The sequence below is a fragment of the Protopterus annectens genome, chromosome 2.part2, assembly GCF_019279795.1.
Source record: "Protopterus annectens isolate FY-2018-M chromosome 2.part2, PAN1.0, whole genome shotgun sequence".
NCBI classification, from domain to species: domain Eukaryota; kingdom Metazoa; phylum Chordata; order Ceratodontiformes; family Protopteridae; genus Protopterus; species Protopterus annectens.
In genome coordinates, this window is record NC_056730.1 from 405,751,471 (window position 1) to 405,773,576 (window position 22,106).

At 41.1% G+C, this 22,106-nt stretch overlaps 1 protein-coding gene across 1 annotated transcript in view; it reads left to right on the forward strand.

The window, feature by feature from the left end:
* Nucleotides 1-22,106, forward strand: part of DHX29 (DExH-box helicase 29) — a 1,644,099-nt gene that overhangs the window by 728,652 nt on the left and 893,341 nt on the right. Inside the window, exon 14 of the mRNA XM_044064425.1 lies at nt 2,363-2,539. Coding sequence (XP_043920360.1) covers nt 2,363-2,539 — 177 coding nt within the window. The remainder of the gene's footprint in view (nt 1-2,362; nt 2,540-22,106) is intronic.

Here is a 22,106-nt window from a genome sequence, read left to right on the forward strand (position 1 = left end):
TGGTGGAATGCAGTAATCTTGGAAGTCTTGTCAGAAGAAATATAAACCACTAAGGGATCTGCTGAAGGACATCTATAAAGAAATGTACACTTCTCTGGCACCTTATAAAAGTGATCAGGCCTTTTAGGGACAGGGACCTTTGAGTCTGGGGCCTTACATGCTGAAGGATATGCATTCGAAAAGGCTAGTAAGACTGGAGGTACAGCAGAAGGAAAAAGAGAGTCCATTTGTAAAAGATCAGAATATCTTTTCTACACATCAATAATTTGAGAGCATCCCCAGTTAAACAATTCTGTCATTTTAGCTAAGGTTTTTCCAAAAGTGATCTCTTCAGTTGGAGAATTTGCACCATTAGACTCTTCCTCAGGGGAAGTACATTCAAGGGAGGATGGAGTTTGAGTGGAGTAGGCCAAGGATTCATCCTCAGAAGAGCCCTCATCCTCAGAAAATTCCAGTACCGTGGGGAAGACGTTAAGGGAGAAACAGGATCAGCTGAAGGAGGCTTAAGAGCCATGAGCCCATTAACTCATTTCCTCTAGTACAGCTCTTTTGACTGTGTACCTTTAAGTCCCAGTGGGTGTAGCTTGAGCCTTCTAACAAATAACCCGTTGACAGAGGTCAAATATCAGTACAGTTGTGTTTGCCATCATGTATGCTTCAAGATAAGATATTCTGATTATCTTGTATGTAGCATGGTTTTGGAATTAATAATAGAAATATGAACAAGCAATGTTTGACGCCTAGAGGCACAGTAGGAGGTAACTGCAGACATGCCTGGAGATGTCACTCGGCTGTAATGAGTTAAGCCAGCCGTGAGGAAAATGTTTCCTAGTCAGATTGGGGAGTCTTAGTTGCAGAAATGTGCATGGTTTTCTGCTTCTTTAACTGCACTTCTGCCTAATGAAAAATGGAGGAAGTGATGTAGGCCTCCACCCAGTAACATTAGTTGGAATATCCTGCCTAACTAGCTCTTCAGGCTTTCCATCCTCTTTTCTGTCCAGGACCTCCAGGATCCAGGGTCTTCCAAAATAACGAGCCTTGGTCCCCCCGACTGTCCAATGCCGATATCTGCATGGCCTCCGAGGATGTGCCTAAGGCTGATTTGATTCCTTGACGGCATCCAATGTGGTACCCATCGAAGAACCAACCTCCAGATCTTCATCGACCTCTTGAGAGACATCAGAGGTAGGAGGTGCAGCTGAGATTCAGGCCTTGGCTTCTTGGCCACTTCAACATAGGCTCGACAGAAGTCCCAGATGTACCCTCCATAGCATCCCTAAAAAATGTTTCAATCATTGATTTTCTAAGTAAATCTTAAGGGATGAAAGACTGCTACTTACGGTCTTAGGGACAAAGACCTGGCAAATAGGGCAGGATTTGTGGTCGTGCATAGGCACCAAATAAAAGAGCAATAGGTCTTTATCCTTGTGTGGAATCTGTCTCCCACATTGGCACTTGCCTTTCCTGGATGACATGAAACCCTCAAAACAGAAAGCAGTATCAAGAGAAAAAATGAAAACCCCAACGGGACACTTATCTGAAAACTGGACCAGCAGCAATTGACTTGGGCGAACAGATCTGACAATTGAAGATGATGTTTGGACTACAGCAGAGAAGTTCTAAGGATTGTATGTGTGGATGTCGCTTTTATTGCCAACGTACTCTTAAGCCATTCATGTGACATCTCACATACTAGCAGTACTTAAAAGCTCTTGTAAACAGGCTGAATGTCAGGTCGCCCTTGGTGGAGGATTCCCTCATGAAAAGACTATTGCCACATTAGAATAGAAGGGTATAAAGAGCTCCCCAATGGGGTACTTAACTTTAGAAAACTTCTGTCTAGTGTGGATCAAACAACACACTGAAATACTGCTTCAGGCTCTAACGGCAAGAAAAGACTGATGTAATGATGTCAGCTGGCTCCCTTTATACCCAAGCATGCTGACATCAGGGTAGGGCATCCACCAGCCTTAGGAAGAGGAATACTTTTGCTCTGGTAGTCAGGCTAGCCAAGGGCTTCCACAGCAGGAAATCCCATTAGTCAGGAGTGCAACAGTGAAACACGAAGAACATACATTGCTGTTTGGGCATTTGAAATTGCTCTAATCCATCCCACTCATAACCTACTATAGTAGGACACATCACATAACTCTCTGTTCTTTTCTGTAGAAGAAACAAATAGAAGTCTTTATTTTTTACACAATCGTTTTTGTGTCTCATTCATTAAAATTGGAAGCTGGAACTTAATATTTAGGTTGTTTGAGCAAATTCTGCTATACACTTTCACACTTTTTTGAACTGAAATTATTCCACTAACATGCATATCTGGCCATTTACATGTCTTCTTGTTTGTTCATTTTAGGTTCATGAGAGAAGTGTCCAGTCAGACTTTCTATTGATAATCCTTAAGGAGCTCTTGCAAAAACGTTTGGATCTGCACCTTATTTTAATGAGTGCTACCGTGGATAGTGACAAGTTTGCCAAGTACTTTGGACACTGTCCAGTCATAAGCATTCCAGGTAGAACTTTCCCTGTAGAGGTAAGTTATGATAGATTAACTCTTCAGCCATAGTAGTGTGCAGGGGGGTACTTTAATTTGTTAGCACTTACTTGTGAGGTACATTACTAATTTTAGGTTAAAGAAGCTATTTTACCTGTAGGAAGAAAGCAGCTTTCACACATGTTCTGCATGTCCATTAAAATTTGAAGTAATGGTACAGTTGTTTATGATGTACTTTCTACTTTATTATGCTGTGGGTGTCCTTCTTTCTTTAGAAACCATGTTGCATGTTGTCTTACTGCTCACCATTTAGTTTCTAGTCAGCTCTCTTCCTCTTTCTTGTATTCTAGAAGTGTCACTTATCTCTTTTAGGGCTTAACCATTGCTGTCAAGAACATAATGCCTATAATGAAGCTGACGGAAATCATAGAAACTAAACTGAGAGATCAGGTGAACTGTCGATCGGGGTGCCTACTTAAACTTCAGCAAGGTGTCTTACATTATCTAATAGAAAATTTGACTAATAAGCATAGTTAAGTAGCCTAATAACTACTAAAACAGCAACTTTGGTACCAAAACTAGATGTCCAGTTGGATGCAGCGTCACAGACAAACTTACAGATTGAAGTTAGAGAGTTGCTGCCACTAACCGTTTTGATCCTGATGAACTAGTCATAGAGCCTGCATAGGGTAGAAATATGCTAGCCATACTAATAAAAAATAGGGAGTAATCAGTACAGTACTTTATGATCCTTGGTTCATATTGAGAGTTAATTATAAAGATAACATCCGTTGCATAACAAAATAGATTAATGAAGAATAGGTAGGACATCATATTTGAATTGTATGACAGGGTAGAAGTAGTTGGAATTACAGTCTGGAAGTAACATTTGGGAAAATGAGTTTGACTTAAGTTCTACAGAAGCATGGGAATTTTTAGGGAAATGTTAAAGAAGCATCTGTCGCAGACTACCCAAATTTTTTCTAACCCACTTATCCCAGTGAGGATCTCCATTTTAGCAAACAGAGCAGGGTAAACCATACATTTCTAGCCTCAGCAATAGTCTCCAACTCATTCTTTGGGATCCCTAGTCATTCCCAGGTGATCTGAGTGAGGTAATTATCCCTATAACATGTCAGTGCTTTAAGTGTTATTCTAGTGGGTTCCACCTAGTATACTTCCAGTGGGAGACACCCAGGGGTGCCATCACAAGGTGCCCAAACCACCTCAACTGATTTCTTTCAACACACAGGAGCAGTGGCTCCCAAATTGCTGGGCTCTTTAGTCTGTCCTGGAGAGTTAAATGTAGTTACCTTGCAGAAGTACCTCATTTCTACCCATTTTATTCTTGATCTCATCCTTTCAGTCATTACTTAAAAGCTCATGACAATAGGTCATTGATGACGAACCTATGATATGCATGTCAAAAGTGACACACCATGACATTTTGGTTGACACACCAGCGTTCACCAACACCCAAGTTACCAAAGAAACTGAAAGAACAAAAATACTAGAAATATGTGACCCTGCACTTATTAAAACTCAGCAACAAAAAAAGTCAATAATTGATGTTAAATGCCAATGTGTTCCATATTTTTTTTTCATTTCAGTTCAAAATTACTATTAAAAGTAAGGTAATTTTTGGCGCACTATTTTAAGCCCAATTATCAGTGCATATATTGTTTTCTCTATTGTAAGTCATTGATTTTTCTTTTACTTTTTAACACATAGAAACACACATGATTGGACTGCATTTTTTTAAAATAATGAATATGTAAAGAATTGTTTCTCTTTTGTTGGGGGGGGGGGGGTGACACGCCAGCAGGGTCAAGATAGGCATTTTCTGAATTTTTGACATGCCAAGCCCAAAAGGTTCACCATCAGTGCCATAGGTGATGATGGGTAAATAGACTTGGAAGTTGAGAGTTCATAGGTAAGTACTAGACTATCGGCCCTAGGGCCCTATACAAGCCTAGCCAAACAAGGTTCCCTGGCTTTCGCCACCCAAGAAAATTATTTTCCTGTGCCCCTGTTGAGCAGAGCCACAGCAGTGATCCCCAGGGTGAATTTCCTGTTTCCCATCCAATTGTCAAGATTTCTCTTAAAGAGGGCTAATGAGGAGCTTTGCTTGACATGAATGGGCAGCCTATTCCAGAGCAAGGGAAGTCTCTGGGACAGGAATCTGTCCCTCCAGCATGTTCTGTTTATTGTGGTGACAAGGTTTAGGTCCCTGGAGTGTGTGGCTCAGAGAGATTGGGATTTCTTTAAGTGTAGCATGTCCATCAGATCTGGGTTAGACATGGCTTTGTACGTTAGGCAGAGGTTGCCTCGGAGTAGGTGATGTGTGACGTTCCACTCTATGACGATATGTTACACTCTATAACTCTGATTTCATATGACGATATGTTACAGACTACAAGTCTGATTTCATTTTACCAACACATTAGGGTACAATACCTGTAGTATAGCAGCAGCAGCTCTCATCCAATGGTTGATTTCTCAGTCTCATTTGGCTTCGTTTACACATGAGACCTTAACATAGTTAAACTACTTCATCTAAGGTGGCTTCTTCCCAGTCTCCTTACTCTTTTCTAGGAAGAAGCCGTGCGTTGCATTTGGCCATGGCAGTGCTGGTTTTCTTTTCAATTGCTTCACACTCTGCATCAGATCAGTCTCTAAACACTGCAGGTGGTCATGGGAAATGAAAACGGCAATCATTTGCTAGATTGCTGAATTGCAAGAAAGATGAATGTTAAGATAAAACATGGACTGTGAAAGAGAAAATATTAATACAAGCTATGGTATATTGCAGCCTAAAGTATGATGCAGAAGGGAGAGGGCTGTGAAGGAAAGTAGTTAAAAAAGACCATCTTATACGGATGGAAAAGCAGAGCACATTAATGAGTGCACTGACTTCTGCAGTGCTACTGACCTCAGTTAACATAGTTTTTAACAATCTACTTTTCATACCTTATTACATCTGGAATTAATCTCACAGGTAACTCCAACCCATGGATTTCCCCAAACTTGACAAAAAGAAAAAAAACAAGGCTTGCATTGCATGGAAAAAGGATTCACAAAATACTGAAAAGTATAAGCCTTTAAAATACACTAATAAAGATTAAGACTAATGCTGCTAACTCATCCTGTTTTAGGAATTTACAAGTCTCTCACATGGAACACCCAAAAATTCTAGACTACCCTACAATATTTTGGTTCTAGCAAGATACTTCCAAAGTCAAAGCTACAGATAACTTGACAACTCAGCTACTGCAGGAAATGCATGTTAATATCACTGCTCAACAATTCAGCACCTTTTTTAAGACAATGAGGCAAATAGAGCGATCCCTCTTCATGAAATTCTATATTACATTCCTTTATACTTCAAAACAGTCACTTCCAAAAATCTACGCATAAAATAAAACCACGAAGTGAAACACAGTCAAAACGGTCATAAATAAACAACTTTATAAGTGCAATATATACATTTAATCAGAAATAAAATCGAGGTAAAAAATAGGTAAGCACTTTCACATACAGCTCCATCTGTCCCTTATACAAACATCTAATTCACACCAACTTTTAGATGTTTGTATAAGGGTCTGATGGAGCTGTATGTGAAAGCACTTGCCTATTTTTTACCTCAATTTTATTTCTGATTAAACGTATATATTGTAGTTATAAAGTTTGTTTTATGACAGTTTTGACTGTGTTTTACTCCGTGGTTTTATTTTATGCATGGATTTTGTTTTACTAAACCACTGAGTATTTGTTCCTGTAGCCATTTTCCTTTTTCTCTGCATTTTGGCAGTAATTTCCAAAAATGTAGAGGAGCAACTTGAACCTCTAGACTACAAATTCTATCCACACATAACTATTTACATTCAAAACTTTAATCCAGTTGCATCACTTAATATTTTGATAGCCACTGGTGTATTAGCACCTAGCTTTAAACATGTTTTTTAAATATCCCAACCTAATGTCATCTCACAGCCGTAAATGTACCAGTGACTATAGGCTAGTAGCCATCCTATGTCCTCTTACAACAATATTTGAAAAATAAATTTATTCCCAGCTTTTGGAATGTGTACAAAAACATGATCTGTCAGACAAGCAGCGTAGCTTCAATCTGAAATGCAATACAAACTGCAGTTTATAGTCTGATTTTACAAATGTTCTCTAATATGGGAATTGCCTTTTAAGAGGGACAGTTTTTCTGGATTTAAAGAGAGCTTTTGAAATAGTTAGTCATCATGCTCTGCTACCTAGACGAGGATACTATCACTTCTTTCAGGAGGTTATTGCATAGTTCAGGAGTTACTTAATTTAACATAACCTTTATGATTATCAGTTCCTACCTTCCATTGGAAGAGGCATCCTAACTTCTGGAGTATCACAGGAGTCCATTGTGGGCCCGTTGCTGTTCTTATTCTCATCGCATCTGCATTAATGTGCATGCTGATGGCTTGGTGATTGCTACAGGCCACAAGTCCCTTCTGCATTTTGCATGATCACTTCAAAACGACTTTGCTTCTATTTGGAAGTGGCTAACACACAAATTATCCATTAGCACAAGCAAGTGTACAGTAATAATTTTTGATGCAGCTGGAAGACTTGCCATTGATGTTGATCCCAAGATTATTGATTCTTCTGGAGCTTCTTGCCAAATAACCTTGATATTATACCAGACAAGTCCCTTGCCTTTCACATTCATACTGAACTCTATACGAATAATGTTCTGTAGCAACAAATAATGTCACATCTTATGTGGCAAAGTGAGCTATATCCATAAATGTGTAATCCCAAGAACTAAGTATTCCTTTCTATTTATAGCTCCTCTGGCTATAAACAACACAGAAGGCCTGCAAATAGAAAATCAAATACTGAGATTTATTAACATGTTTCTTGCTACTGGACATAACTGTATTTCAATAGAAGGTAAAATAGTTACCAGTTCCTGCCAAATTAAGCTGTCTGCTAAATGCCCTTACTTTTAAGCTGCTTAATGACAGATTTTTTTTCACCTTTAGCAAATAAACTTCAGGTTCACCATTTGTACGTAGTACCCATTCAGCTCTAGTGCCTGTGTGGATGACTGCAGTTCCTTGCATAAGAACCCCCCCCCCCCCCCACCAAAAAATGTGAAAGCATTTCCAATGTGGTGACCTTACATCCACTCAGGTCTTTATGGAAATACATGCTGATTTCTGCTACATATTCACTCACATTGTCAACTTCCTTTTTCATATGCTCTCTGCACTTATTTTGTATACGTTTTTGGGCTCAATTTCAAAACTTGCAAGTAAACATTCTTTAATTTTTAAGTAGTTTAAACAATCATCACCACCAAATTTAGATACTGTATGTGCATTGTTTTAGGCTTGAGCAAAGGAGCTAAAAACCTCACCATGTGCTGTAAATCAACTTCATGGCGATTACACATTCTTTCAAATGCCCATAGAAAACAAAATTGTCCCACTCTTTATACTGAGGAAGGTATTTTGTTCTGACCTGGGCACCTGGAGGTTTGCTTTTCTCTCCCATGACTGTTGTGACCCTAGAAAAGGATGACGATATCTTTCTTGTGCTGGTGCTGCTTCTCTCTCTCTCCTTAGATTGTGACTTCACTGTTTACACCTCCAGGTATTGCATTTGCTCAACTGCTTCAAGTTCCTAATGCTTCACCTAATGTTCTAGTCTCTCTAATTCCATTTGGGGTTTGAGGTATTTGTGGGATGAAACAGATTGTCTACCTCCTGCATACCCTCCACCTGCTGGACTGTCTCCAGGCTACATTCTAGATGCACACAAAGCTAATCCTCTTTCTTCCTTTTACACACCTTAGCCAGCTATGAGACTGATTTTAATGTTATGGTCATAAGTGCTCATTTCTGCACCTTCCTGTATTAATCTGACTAAAAAAATAAGTTAACTGTTGTGCTTAACTAAACCTCTATATTTTACCTTGTGCTCAGAGGTCACTTGCACCTTTAGTAAATAAGCTGCTTACTGGCTAAATAAGTTTAGTTCCAATGTCCTTAACACTAATGTGGATGATCAGATTGCTGTGGAGGAGGATTAAATCCCACCACTGCCAAACCAGATAACCAGATGAGGAGATCTGTGCTGACAATGGAGGGGGTTAATCCTATCATTGCTAATTATTTGTGACTGATGGGCCTGGGTATGAGAACAAGAGGGGGCTACATTCTTTTGAACAGCTTCACTGCCCCATATAGGTCTTATTGCTACTGTACGGTTGGTCTCTTGAGTCATGCCACAGGTACCCACCCAGTTAAGGTAAAGAAATGTGCATGCACATCTGATTCACCATATGCAACGTGCATGCACATCTGATTCACCATATGCAACGTGCATGCACATCTGATTCACCATATGCAACGTGCATGCACATCTGATTCACCATATGCAACGTGCATGCACATCTGATTCACCATATGCAACGTGCATGCACATCTGATTCACCATATGCAACGTGCGTGCACATCTGATTCACCATATGCAACGTGCATGCACATCTGATTCACCATATGTAATCTGTTTGAAAGAGCATAAAGGGAATAAGGGAATATGAACTGGTGCCTTGGTTATGGGCTTCCAAAAGCCACATCTAAGTAGGAGTATGCATTGCCCCCCCCCCCCCCCCACACACACACACACACACACACAGCCCTGAGTATTTGGCCTAGCACCCAAATCTTCTTTCTCACTACTTTCACTTTGAAATAGTGTCTTCTAGTGCCCCTTCTCCATGGTAAGTGCCTTATAACTTAATTACACACACACAAAATTCCCAAGGAAGACTCGCAAATTTTTCACATTCCCCAGAGTTTTCATCCTAACTAGGTAGTACTAACACTACCCCAATTATGGCTAAAGCCCAAATGGACCAGAGAATCTAATGTTTCACTAGTAGTATGCTTTTAAGAGGTCTGGCTTTATTGGAAGCAGATACTGCTGCTTGCCTACCTACAGTGCTAATAATACCCTCTCATCAGGAATTCATAGTACTACTTAAACAAATACTGGACACTTTATCTTCAAAGTGCATAAGTGAAAGCTTTACTTTGACAACAAATGCTGTGCTGAATATATATTAAATATGCAGAATTACACAGCTTGCACGATGAACAGAAAATAACCCATTTTATATGATGAAATGATGTGCAAAAATGTATATATCTGAAGCTAAAACCAAAACCAGTCAGTCTTGCTTGGATTTTTTTGCTGCAAACATCTCTCTGTGCAAGTTGCTGTTTGATTTCTACCTTGTATATTTTATGAACTTAGAAAAATAAGGATCCATTATTCGTTTATAGAGAGTTCAATTGAGTTGGTTAGGTTTATTTAGCTGCAGCTCAGATTAGTCTTTAACTATTTTAAGTAAATGTTTTTCCACATTTGGCCCCTCACAGGTAGTGTAGCCTTTTCTCAAAAACTAGGGCTAATTACATCAGTTCATTCTTACACACAGTAAAAAGAACATTAAAAAAAAAAAAAAAAAAAACAGGAATGTGTTTGCATCTGGCCCCATTCACAGTTCTGGGCTCCAAGAATATTTGAAGAGTCTTTCAATTGCATTTTTATGACCCTTTATTTTCTGATACAGAAATAGGAAGAAGTTACATTTTACTCTTCAGATAAGCCTCTATGCATTTTCCTCTCTTCCTTTTCGCCTTTGTTTTTATTCACATATGAAGATTGCAAGGTAACCCAGGTTTTAGTACTGCAGAGCTTAACTATAGCTTACATATGTGGTAATATCTAAATTAAGAATGAGCAAAAATGCAATGCATTTTAAATACGTTTCTTTACCATGATACCACAACTTCTCTAACATGTACTAATTCCACCTATAAGAAAAGCACTTTATCTAAACTGGAGCCTGCTCTGTCCAACCCACTATAGGGAGTAAACAGCACTGTAACGTTATTTTTATCAGCGCACCACAGTATCACTCCTACATATGAAAAGGTAGTAAAAGAATCCTTACCTAAGTCACCTAGGGCTCCTAGACATCATCCTCGCTTGCTTTACACATGCAGCCAAACACTAACACCATCCCCATGCCTACTGCTACTGGTAGGAACTTGTACTACACGCATGTAGCTGTAGAGTCCTGTGAGCCTACATAACATCCAGAAATGTCAGTCATTGTTGATTCCATTGTGAGATACAAAGGATTAGTACGTATCAGGTTGGCATAGGATAGGGTGACCACTGTCTCTCCTGTGCTAGGATTAGGAATGTCACTAGGGTCCTTATGTCTGCATTGCTGCAGATAGGATTTTGGCCTAGGAGTTGATCAGGTAGGAGTTGAGTGACCATAGGCTTTCCACCCTGGGAGATGCAGAGATATTGTTAAGCTCTTTGCTCATGTATTCAAAGAAGACAAGGTCCTGGCATTGAATTGATTTCTACCCTCTGCAAGAATGGTGCCTAAATTCAAGAATGAAATACTTGGCTAGTAAACTCATGTCATTCTAAGCAGATCTGGTGTGTGTCTGCATCAAATGAAATGGTCAACAGATCTCTTCCAGCTTTGCCATGGATGGACTGCACTTCTCATCCCTCAGTTTTGTGTACTGGATAAAATTCATGCTACCCTGATAGCATCTTTTTTAAGCTGAGCTCACCTGATCGACATGCTGATATAGCACTTTCCATTGCTGATAATTCTAATACAGCAATACTGAATCCCATAAACCTAAACAACAAAATGTCTAACCTTAAGTCTTTCCTTGCCCTTGAAGACATCTGTGTAATTACAGAAACCTGATTCAAGTGTAGTGATAGCACTCCCCCTATTCCACTGTAAGATGCTTATGCACTCAGATCCATTGGTAGCTGTGCGACATATCCATATTTATTTTAACCCAGTTTGTCTCTCACCACTTTCATGTGATGTAAATCTGTAATCGGTTGAAGTCCTCGAAAAACTCTAATTGTTTCATTATAAACAATTCCAGATAACTTTACTGAGGCATCCAAATTCATTTGATGCAAACATAATAGCAAATTTTAAACTAATTTTGCACTGTACAACTTCTACATCAACAAACTATAACAAAAAGAAGCTCTTGGATATCTATGAAAGATCTCTATGTCGACATTCTATACCTGATTTAAAACTGGAAAGCAAGTCCCTCAAGCTTACCATTGGGCTGACTACAACCTTGGGGTTGCAGCAAATTCAAAATACAACTCAAAGGCCTCATTCATCTGTATTAGAAATCTTAGAATATGCCACCAGCTTTGTACTGAACTTAATGTCTAATGTTACTTCCTTCTGTGATCCCAGTCTCTCCCCAGGGGTATTGCTTATGCTTATAGGCAAATTGTACCATCACTTCCCTCACCCTTATCTCCACCCCCACACCTAATTCCCCTTTACACCACCCATTCTGGGAATTACTGTTGAACAACCCCTTTCAACAATTTCCAGAATAAAACTGCCAGTCCCTATGGTCTTGACAGTATCACTGTATGTCTGCTGAGAAGTGCCAAATCCAGTTTTGCAAAACCCCACCATAAACTCTTCAGCTTGTGTGTCTCCACTTGTTAATGTCTAGAGTGTGGAGAACAGCTTATATTCTTTGTGTTTCACTGTTGCAGTCCTGACTTGTGGGATTTCCTGCCATAGAAGCCCTTGGCTGGCCTGACTGCCAGAGAAGACTCTCGCTTCTCCTGCAACTGGCGGATGCCCTGTCCAGTGTCAGTATGCTCGGGTTTATGGGGATTCAGCCGACATCATGATCTTGGCTCTTTCTTGCTGTCGGAGCCAGAAGCAGAGATTCATTCAGTGTATCTGTCAGTCCACACCAGAGAGAAGACTTCAGAAAGCTAAGTATCCCATTGGGGAACCCTTTCTATATTTTTGACTGTCTGAAAAAAACAATAATTGTCTCCATTGTGATAAACAGATTCCACACCAAGACTTCTATTATTTTTGTGTTACTTGTTTGGGCCCAGATCACGACATTCCCAACTGTCATTTCTGCACCCGATTCAAATCTAGGACTATTGGACATAGGGTTCATAGGTTAGTACTAAGCTAACTGCCCTTGCGAGCCATTTTAAGCCTAGTCAATTATCCCTTGTGAGACTCAAACCCCACACCTTGTGTTTGTAAGGCAAACACCTTAACCATTAGGCTACCCTCCCAGTGGGATTTCCTTCCATAGAAGCCCTTGGCTGGCCCAACTGCCAGAGAAGACTCTCGCTTCTCCTGCAACTGGCGGATGCCCTGTCCAATGTCAGTATGCTCAGGTTTATGGGGAGTCAGCCGAAGTTTTAGCTAGTCCCTGTGTTATGGTATCCACCGGTCAACCCGAAGTTGATTTACCTAAGCGTAAGTGGGAGAAGGAAAAACACCCCAGGTTTAAGGCCTCCAATTCCCATCAGCCAGTTCTGCCAGGCTTATTATCGCTGCAGAAGGTGATGCCCTTTTGCAGTCCCCTTCCGCAACCCAGGTGGTGGCACAGGCCTCTTTTTAGACCCTTTTGGAGTCTGATATGCCGATCCCTCAACATCTGTCCAAGCCTTAGGACTCAGTTTGTCTGTTGGGTGTGGGACTACGTTACAGGTCTCAGCTTCTGACGACCACAGCACAGCCGACGCTGCATGGCACCAGACCTTAACAATGACCATTCCCAGGGGTGTCCGTATTTTGGACATCACCAGGCCTGTACTGAGAGCTACACTGAGGAAAGTGGATTCCTGTCAACCCTAGCCAAGGCCTACCGTTTCCCACTGACAGGTTTATCAGCAGGACCTTGTGAGACTGGCAGAGGACCTTATTTCCCTTGTTAGAGGCAGGCAACCCCCTACTGAATCCTTCACAGGAAAAAGAAAAAGAGATCCCCTACCAGAACTCCTTTCTGTCCCCTTTGAGTCAGATGAGGATTCTGTTTTTGAAGAAGGCCCTTCCTTGGCATCCTTTGAAGACTCTAACTCTTAAGGAGAATCTAACTTCTGCTTCTGCCCTGGGAATTTATCTTTTGGGGAAACAGTGCACATTTTGAGGGAACATTTCCAGTGAGAAACCCAGGATTACCCCCAGTCCAAGAAGAGGGTAAGGGAATTTCTCAATGTCCCAGAACACTCCTCGCCATCCCACCTGTTTTGGAGGTTGTAGATGATGTCTGTCTAAACTCTTCCTTGAAGCCAGACTCCTTACCTATTGCCTCTAGAAAACCTGACAGGTTTTATAGGGTTTTGGATTCTCTTAAACATTTCTTTAAGAATTCTACAGTTGACCCAGAGGTCGTGACCCACAGCCCCAAAGGAGCTAGAGCTATCTCCTCCAAAAATCCTTTACCCACAGATAAAAAAACCAGGCCCCTAGATAGATTTGGGAAAAAAGTTTACACTTCTGCCACTTTATTTGTGAGGGCATTAAACTGCCAGTTCCACATGATAAAACACCAGGAGACTTTACTGGATCAGATAAGACAGAAGCTTATCACTTCGGAGAGCAAGGGGCTCTCTAAGAAGTTACTGGACCTCTACAATTCCAGCTGCCAGGTAGCAAAACATTTTCTCCACTGTAGGTATGATACTATGAAAGCCGCCAGCAGGGCTGCAGCTACAGGCTCTATCATTAGGAGACATGCATGACTGAGGGACAGTCCCTTCCAGAGCATGTCAGATCTAATCTCTTGGATGCCCTGTGGAAAAGAAATTCCTCTTTGGCCCCACAGCAGAAGCTGTGCTCAAACAAATGGAAGACAAGACCAAATCTATGCAGACTGTTAAACATTTCCTGCAGGTTCAGTCACCACGTTTCAGTAGAAACTATCCTGCTAAAAAGTTGTCCTTTCCCTCCCAAACTAAGCCTAGACAAAAAAGCCACATTGGTGCTGCCACTGGCTCCTTTCCCTAAGACCCAGGCAATAGCACTCTGAAACCTCTAGGCCAGGGAGTTCTAGACCATAGCCTGTGGCAGGGAACATTCATTACTCTTCCATGATAGTCCCCCCTCCCTTACCCTCCATCTGTCAGACTTGGTGGCATTATTCCAAGGGAACTGTGCCCTCATTACTTCAGAACAGTGGATACTAACCATTATTTCAAGGGGCTACAAGCTCAAACTTAATCACCCCTTGAAGCAGTCAGGCTTATCAGACATCCCCCCCCCCAATCCCAAAGGTTAAGGCCGTTTCCCAAATAGAGATGCTATATTCCCAAGTCTCAGTGGAAATAATCACAGAACACCAAAAAAGGGTTTCTACTCAAGACTGTTCCTAGTTACTAGGAAGGAAGGCACATAGTAACCAATTCTGGACCTGTCTGCCCCAACCAATTTCTACAGGTCCCAAAATTCAAGATTTTGACCCTTCAAAAACTTTTGCCCATGATTTCTATAAAGGTCTTCATGGTTACTCTAGATCTAAAGGACACAAGCCTGCATATTACCATAGAGGAATCGCACAGAATTTTTTTGCACTTTAGAGCAGGTATCAGTTACCATCAATTTTGTGCTCTGCTCTTTGCCTTGTCTACTGCTCCCAGGGCTTTCACAAAATGCTTAGCACTTTTAATTGCCTTCTGCAGAACAAAGGGATGCAAATTTAGCTTTATCTGGACGATTTCCTTATCCGGGCTACAAGTTTGAAACCGCTCAACTCAGACCTAATGTTGACCCAGAAACTCCTGTCCTCCCTGGGGTTTACCATAAATCATCAAAAATCCCAAACAGACCCCATGACCAGAATTGTGTTCTTAGGGGCTCAGCTGGATTTTACACCAAAAGGCTTTCTTGACTCCGGACAAGGTTACCTTCCTGACTCTGTACTTTCAAAAACTCATGGTCAGGGATTTTCTTACAGCCAGAGAGTGCCTCAGGGCACTGGGTTACATGACCTCTTGCATCCTGATGATTCCTCTGGCCAAGCTACACAAGAGGAAACTCCCGTGGTACCTCAAACATTTGTGCTGCCAGCATGCACAACCACTCTCAGCCAAGATCAAACTGATTCTTTGCCTCAAGGAGGAATTTGCAAGGTGGGCCATGGTTTGCTATGTCAGCCTGGGGTCTCCCCTTTAAATTCCCCTCCTAGAAGAGTTTCTGAACTGCAGGGACTCATGGTAGTGAAACCTTTTCCTAATCTTCCATCCAGATAGTCTGTCTCAGGACTAACTCCTCCTTTATGCCCAAGGCAGTGACAGACAGCTTCTTAAATTAAGAGATATATCTGTCTATTTTCTTTCCCAAATTACAAAACAAAGGGGAAAGAATTCTTCATTCCTTGGATGTGCATAGGCAGTTCCATTATTATCTTGACAGAACAAAGACTTTGAGAAAGTCAGACCAGCTGTTTGTGGCCTTTGCTACAAGTTCTGAAGGGATACCAGTTTTCAAACAGACCATTTCTAAATACATCTCTCTGTATCTCCTTTTGTTACAACCAGCATGGTAAGAAGTCACCTGATACTGTCAGGACACACAGTACTAGGGCAGCTGCTGCCTCTACTGCCTTCCTAAAAAGGGTACCCACCAAGGTCATCCTGGAGGCTGCTATCTGGTTTTCAGTACATGCCTTTGCCAAACTTTACCACTTATCAGCCTTCTCCAAGTCCAGATCAGGGCTTGCCACTGCCATCCTGCAGGGCATCCTTTCCTCTCCTTAATTTACCTCAAACCCTTTTTTTCAGCTTTGGGAATCATCCCTCAAGTGAGGACGGCAGCAGTGAAAGACAAAGAACGTAGTGCAGTTGTGTATACTTACCATAAATGTGGATGTTTGAGTGTGTTCACTGTTGCAGTCTTCTTTCCTTCCCTCTTTCCCCCTAGTCTACAGGGGAGGCTTGGACGCTTCTCTAGTCAGGGGGTCCATTCTCTTGCCTCTTTCCGTGTTTAGGTTCTCTGATAAAGACCCTTGACTTTGAGTTCTATCTGGGGGGCCTCCTACCTTCTGGGACCATGAAAAAAATGAGTTCATGACATCGGCTGACTCCCTTTATACCCAAGCGTATTGATGTTGGACTGTGGGAAGAGGGAGATTTTTCTCTGGTAGTCGAGCTGGACAAGGGCTTTCACAACAGGAAATCCCACAAGTCAGGACTGCAACAGTGAATACGCTCTAACATCTACATTTATGGGAGGTATACACAACTGTACTTTGTGGTGTTCCTGCATAAAGATGGATCCTCTGCTGACCCTGGAAGTTGCATGACTATTAGAGTCACTAGTATTGCAGGGCTATGGAGCATATTATTGCTGAACTAATAGAGGGGTCCTAATGGAGAGATGAAAAGTCAGCAAGCAAAGGAGAGGAGTAGTACTGCTGAAATTGAATTCATCCTCCAGTCTTGTTGAGTACCTTTGCGAGGTGGACCCTGTTTTTCACAAAATCTCACCAAGGTGACTGATATATTTTCTGCATTTATACACCATACATCATGGACAGACGTAAGTCAAAAACAAAAAAGATAGCTGGGTGCACAAGACCCAGGATAAAAAAGTGCCCAGCCCTGGTAGGTGCACTGGTGCCAGGACTGGAAAAAATAACAGTGTAGAATCCTCAAAATACAGAAACATTCCTACAGTGGGGTCAGACCAGGCCCAGGGGAGGATGGCCCTCCTGTTGTAGAAGGAAGCAGCAGTCCACAAAAAAATCACAAAATTTGATTGGCCAAAGAAGAGACATAAAGACAATAGAGTGGACTATTGAGGATAAGAAAGAAATTATGTATTTTTAATGTTATGTAAAAAGCCCAGAATTTCCAGACGGACTGCAGAAGGAGTCATTACTAGGCACATTGCGGGTGTCTTTCAAAGACCACTACTGGCTTATGTCAACGATTGAAACAATACTAATTTCATGAACTTTAATCATACTTTGACTTAGGAATGGGGTTCATTCCCATCATGGTATTAGAAACCCAAAAGACTTGGAGAAATTTAAAAAAATAACTAATAAAGGGTATAAGTAACACACTACTTTTACTTTGTAAAATACAGATAGTCTACTCCTTCTGGTTGAATTGTACATCAAGGTTACTGAGGCCATGTATAAAGGACATACAGTCCACACTAGCTACCTGGACCTTGAAGAAGCGTTTAACACTAATCCCCAGATGGTATTAGTGACAATCTCTCCCAGCTCAACATTGCTTCTTGGTACTTCACTGGATAGATATTTGACAGTCTAATACTTTTAAGACTGGAGGATATTTGTTCAAAGCAAAAAATGTCACCAGCTGTGTTTCACAACACTTTATCCTAGGCCCACTTCTGTGAAGTGGAAGATGATTTCAAGAGAGTGCGGCTGATCAAAACTGCAAACAGGTGTCAATTATTGTATCCTTTGTTATACTCAAATTCTCCAGCAAAGGGTGGACCAAACAGTCACTCAGTGTGTTAATTGTGGGTTTACCCTCAACGTTAAGAAATACAATATGGCATCCTTTTGCAGGTTCACCATCACATGCCATATCAGTAACATTCCACTTAAATTTGATCCTTTGTTCAGTGACTTGGGTAGTTATGTTGATGATAAAACTCTCCCTTGGCCATCACATATTTGTTATGGTTAGAATATCATTTTACCTTGCACAAATTACCCTTTATTTTACTCATGAAGACCAGATATTATATTGTTCTGCTTTGTTCCTGTCATATTAGACCCATCATCAAATATAATGCCTCCTTTGGCATTTACCTCACTAAGGGCCTAAACCAACTCAAGAGATCTCACTGTTTTCCTCATCAAAAACTTATCCAGTCATAGTACTCATAACTGTTCTGATAGACTATATTCCCTAGCCCTCTGCTTATTCTAATATAGGCTCATAAGCAGTGACCTTTGTTTAGACTTTTGTGCTGTGAATGATTCCACACTCTTTGAACTCGTTCACCTAAGCACCTGCTGCCTACTGTGCTGCCACATTCAGGTGATGATAACAGTTAGTTGCCTATCTGGAGCCAGAATGTGCCAAGTTACGCACACACTCAAGTCATTACACCACAGGTACCACTATGATTCTGTCTAAGTCCATGTGGGTGTTCACCTGAAATGCACTTCCATGGACTATATGAAGAGAGGTTGGGAGGGTGGCCTAATGGTTAAGGTGTTTGCCTTACAAAGTGCAGGGTTTGAATCTCACAAGGGGTAATTGGCTAGGCTTAAAATGGCTCGCAAGGGCAGTTAACCTAGTACTAACCTATGAACCTATGAGAGACATTGTTGATTCCTCTGAATGTGTCTCAGGGAGGTATTTGCTTTGCATTGAGCAGCATTCTACTTTCACAAAGGGTGATGCCACAGTATGAACAAAAGATGATTGATTTTTAATAATTGGCTTAGTTTCTGGTGCCTTTCCAGAGGTATTCAGTATTTGTCAGCATGAGAGGATATGATTAACAGACTGCCATGCTTTGCAAAGGATGGTCTGCACCTGCTTTCCTTAGGCTTCCAAATATTAGCTAAAACTTTATCCACCTCCCTTGGAGCCTGTTTTTAGGCAATGCCAAATTGACAAATGTACCAACTTAGCAAATAAAGCCTAAAGAAGCCTAAAGGTATTACTCTTCAATGCTAGGAGGCCAAACAAGAAACTTCACACTCAAAAAAGCTCTCCTCTTTCTAGAGAATGTAGACATCTGTGCCATACTGAGATATGGTTTAAATCTGCAAGAAGTACTCCAGCAGTGCAAGGCTTCACTGCCTTCCACACATTTAGACCATCAGTTACACAGCCAGGGACAAAAGATGGAGGATTGTCAATCTATATTATTAACAGGGACAATGCCCTGGAATTTATCCATGTGCAAACCGTCATAGACAAAGTCCCATACCATGTCCTAACAAGCTGTAGGTCACCCTCTATGTCTCTAGAATCTCAGAGTTTGTGCCTAGAACTACTGGAGACATTCACCATTAAATCAAGTATCGTGTTCATGAAATACTTTATATTTCCCAGTCTATACAGGAGTAGTTATACTGCCTCATACTTGCAAGCACAATTCCTGGACTTTATTAACAGAAATACCCTTGACCAGATAGTGTGCACAGCCACAAGAGGTTCAAACATATTGGACCTGGTACTCGCCAGTATGAAAGAGTGCTGCAACCCATCCCCTACCCCCATTTCACTTCCTCTCTGGTGAGGTCCCACCCCAAAGCTGTCCACTTTGAAGTAAAATAGCTCTGTAACCGCAACAACCCTGTAACAGTTAATAACTATTAAAAAGCAAACTACATCCTATTTGAGCAGTAGTTTGTCAAACTTCAGTGCCTCCATCCCTTATTTCTCAGCAACCCGTGTGGGATTGTTCACAGTGACCTCGTATGACCATGTGTATGACTGTATAATAGCTGCTGTACCTACTAAAAGTATGCCCAAAACAAACCACACTGGTGAAATTCTAACCTTAATAGAGTATATAACAAAAGGAAAAAAGTTGTGCCTAAAATCGGGAAGAGCAGCTCTCATAATGATGGGAACTCCCTAATTAAACTAAACAGGAAAACAAGAGAACTAATTAAGTACAACAAGGCCAGATATGAGGTTGATATCTTCAGAAGCTAAAGATAACTACAAGGCTTTCTACAGCTATTTCCGAAACTTTGAAGGCAGCACAATCAGTGTGCCAAACTGGTGGCCAGTGGTGCCACATTCACTGAGCAAAGGGACATAGCAAATTTGCTGGCTAACAAATTCAGTTCAAACTTCTTGGCTTATCCCCTGCCTACCTTCCTCCCATGAAATACATATTCGCTTAACCCACAACTATTAACAGAGTAGGCTCTGACAGCGCTTGCTGAGGCGAAAAACATAGGCTCTATGTACCCTGACAATATCTTGGATGCCTCCTAATTAGCTTGAAACATGACCTGTCAGGATCACTTGAGTCACTTTTCAACTATATCCTCAAAACAGGCTTTGTACCATGAGAATGGAGGAGTGCAGCCAAACCTGGAAACTACATACCAATTAGCCTGACTAGTCTAATATGCAAAACCATGTAATGAATTATCATGGAAGTAATCAACAAAGACATAGACAACCTTCAGATACTTTGTCAAGGCATTGTGGACTTCTTTAAGATGGTCACCAAGATAATGGATGAGGAGAAAACTGTGCATACTGCCTACCTGGACTTGGCTAAGGCAAATGATACAGTACCCCATTTGTGTACAGTTGGTAAACTCCCCAAACTGGGCGTAAACTCCTACATAACTTGCTGCATTGCCAGCTGGCTCACAGACAGGACTTAGGAAGTCAGGATTGGTGATATCACCTCCAATAAGAGACCGGTCACCAGCAGGTACCTCAGGTCTCTGTGCTGAGACTGCTTTTATTTGACATCTACTTCTCGTAGGTAAAGGCTAAATGTCAATGGCCTTTGGCTAACAAGTTCAAAGATGATTGCAAATAGGAAGTTGTCATGAATTCCCCCGTGATACAAGCATTTTACAAGATGGTCTGACACAGACAAATGACTGGTGCCAAAGTTACTGATTAAAACTCACTGCCAAGAAATGCATTATAGTCCCTTTTGAGAAAACTGCCAGTCAGGCTAATTACTCCATCGGTAAGACGCACCTAACAAGCAACCTGTTAGTCAGGGATCTGTGAACATATGTAGACAGAAATCTGGCCTTTGACTGACATGTGGCCAGAGTAGTAAGAAAATCATTCTGTCACCCAGCTTGTAAGCAAGAGCATGGCATCCAGGTCCAAGGAAGTCATAGTGCCACTTTTTTCAGTCCTTATCAGACCCATCATGCATATAATGCCTTTGGCATGCACCTGACCAGACATATGCAACAGCTGTAACACCCACAAAGGTTTCTTAAAAGGAGAATCCAGAGCGTAAACACATAGTCCTAAACAAATTCCATTAAAGCCATATCTCTATATTCTTGTCTTCTGCAGGTCACTGAGAAGTGATCTGTGACTGGTATACAAGACATCCTCTGATCCAGCTCTGATGGAGCTTTTTGCATATCTGCAAAATGAACAGCATCAGAATCACGAGAGTCCAGGATTTAAATTTTGCTAATGGCACAAATAAGACATGTTGGTGAGACAGATGCATCTCAGAAGGATGTCCGTGGTCTGGAACAGGCTCCCCATCCATGTGAAACAGAGTACATTCCTAAAAACCTTTTTAAGAGTAACCTTGACCAATGAATCAACTCACTCTGGTAAAGTTTTCAGCTGAGTCTAGAACAGAAGCAGCTGTTAAAAAGGGACTCTTAGTAGGGCATAAAAATATTGCATGAGAGATGTAAGAATCAATCACAGGAGGTTAGAAATGACTGGGAAGAGAGATTAGAATAGCAATTTGCAAGAAAACAATGAGAAGGCAATAGGTATGGCTACCATATATGCAACCAAGTCCTGAAGGTTTAGGGTGTTTGCTTGGAAGTGTTTGTTTAGGTATTTTTATGCCTCATGGCAGCCTTCAAAGAATTTTTCATCACGTAGGTAGCAAATGTTAGAGGTGTGATGGAGAGGAAAGAAATAATGTTTTTGGAGTGTAATGAGTTAGTAGATTTTAAAAATTCTCTACAGAGTACTCTGTCAGAATTTTTAGGTAAGCAAATGGGTATAAGTATGTAACTTATTCTTT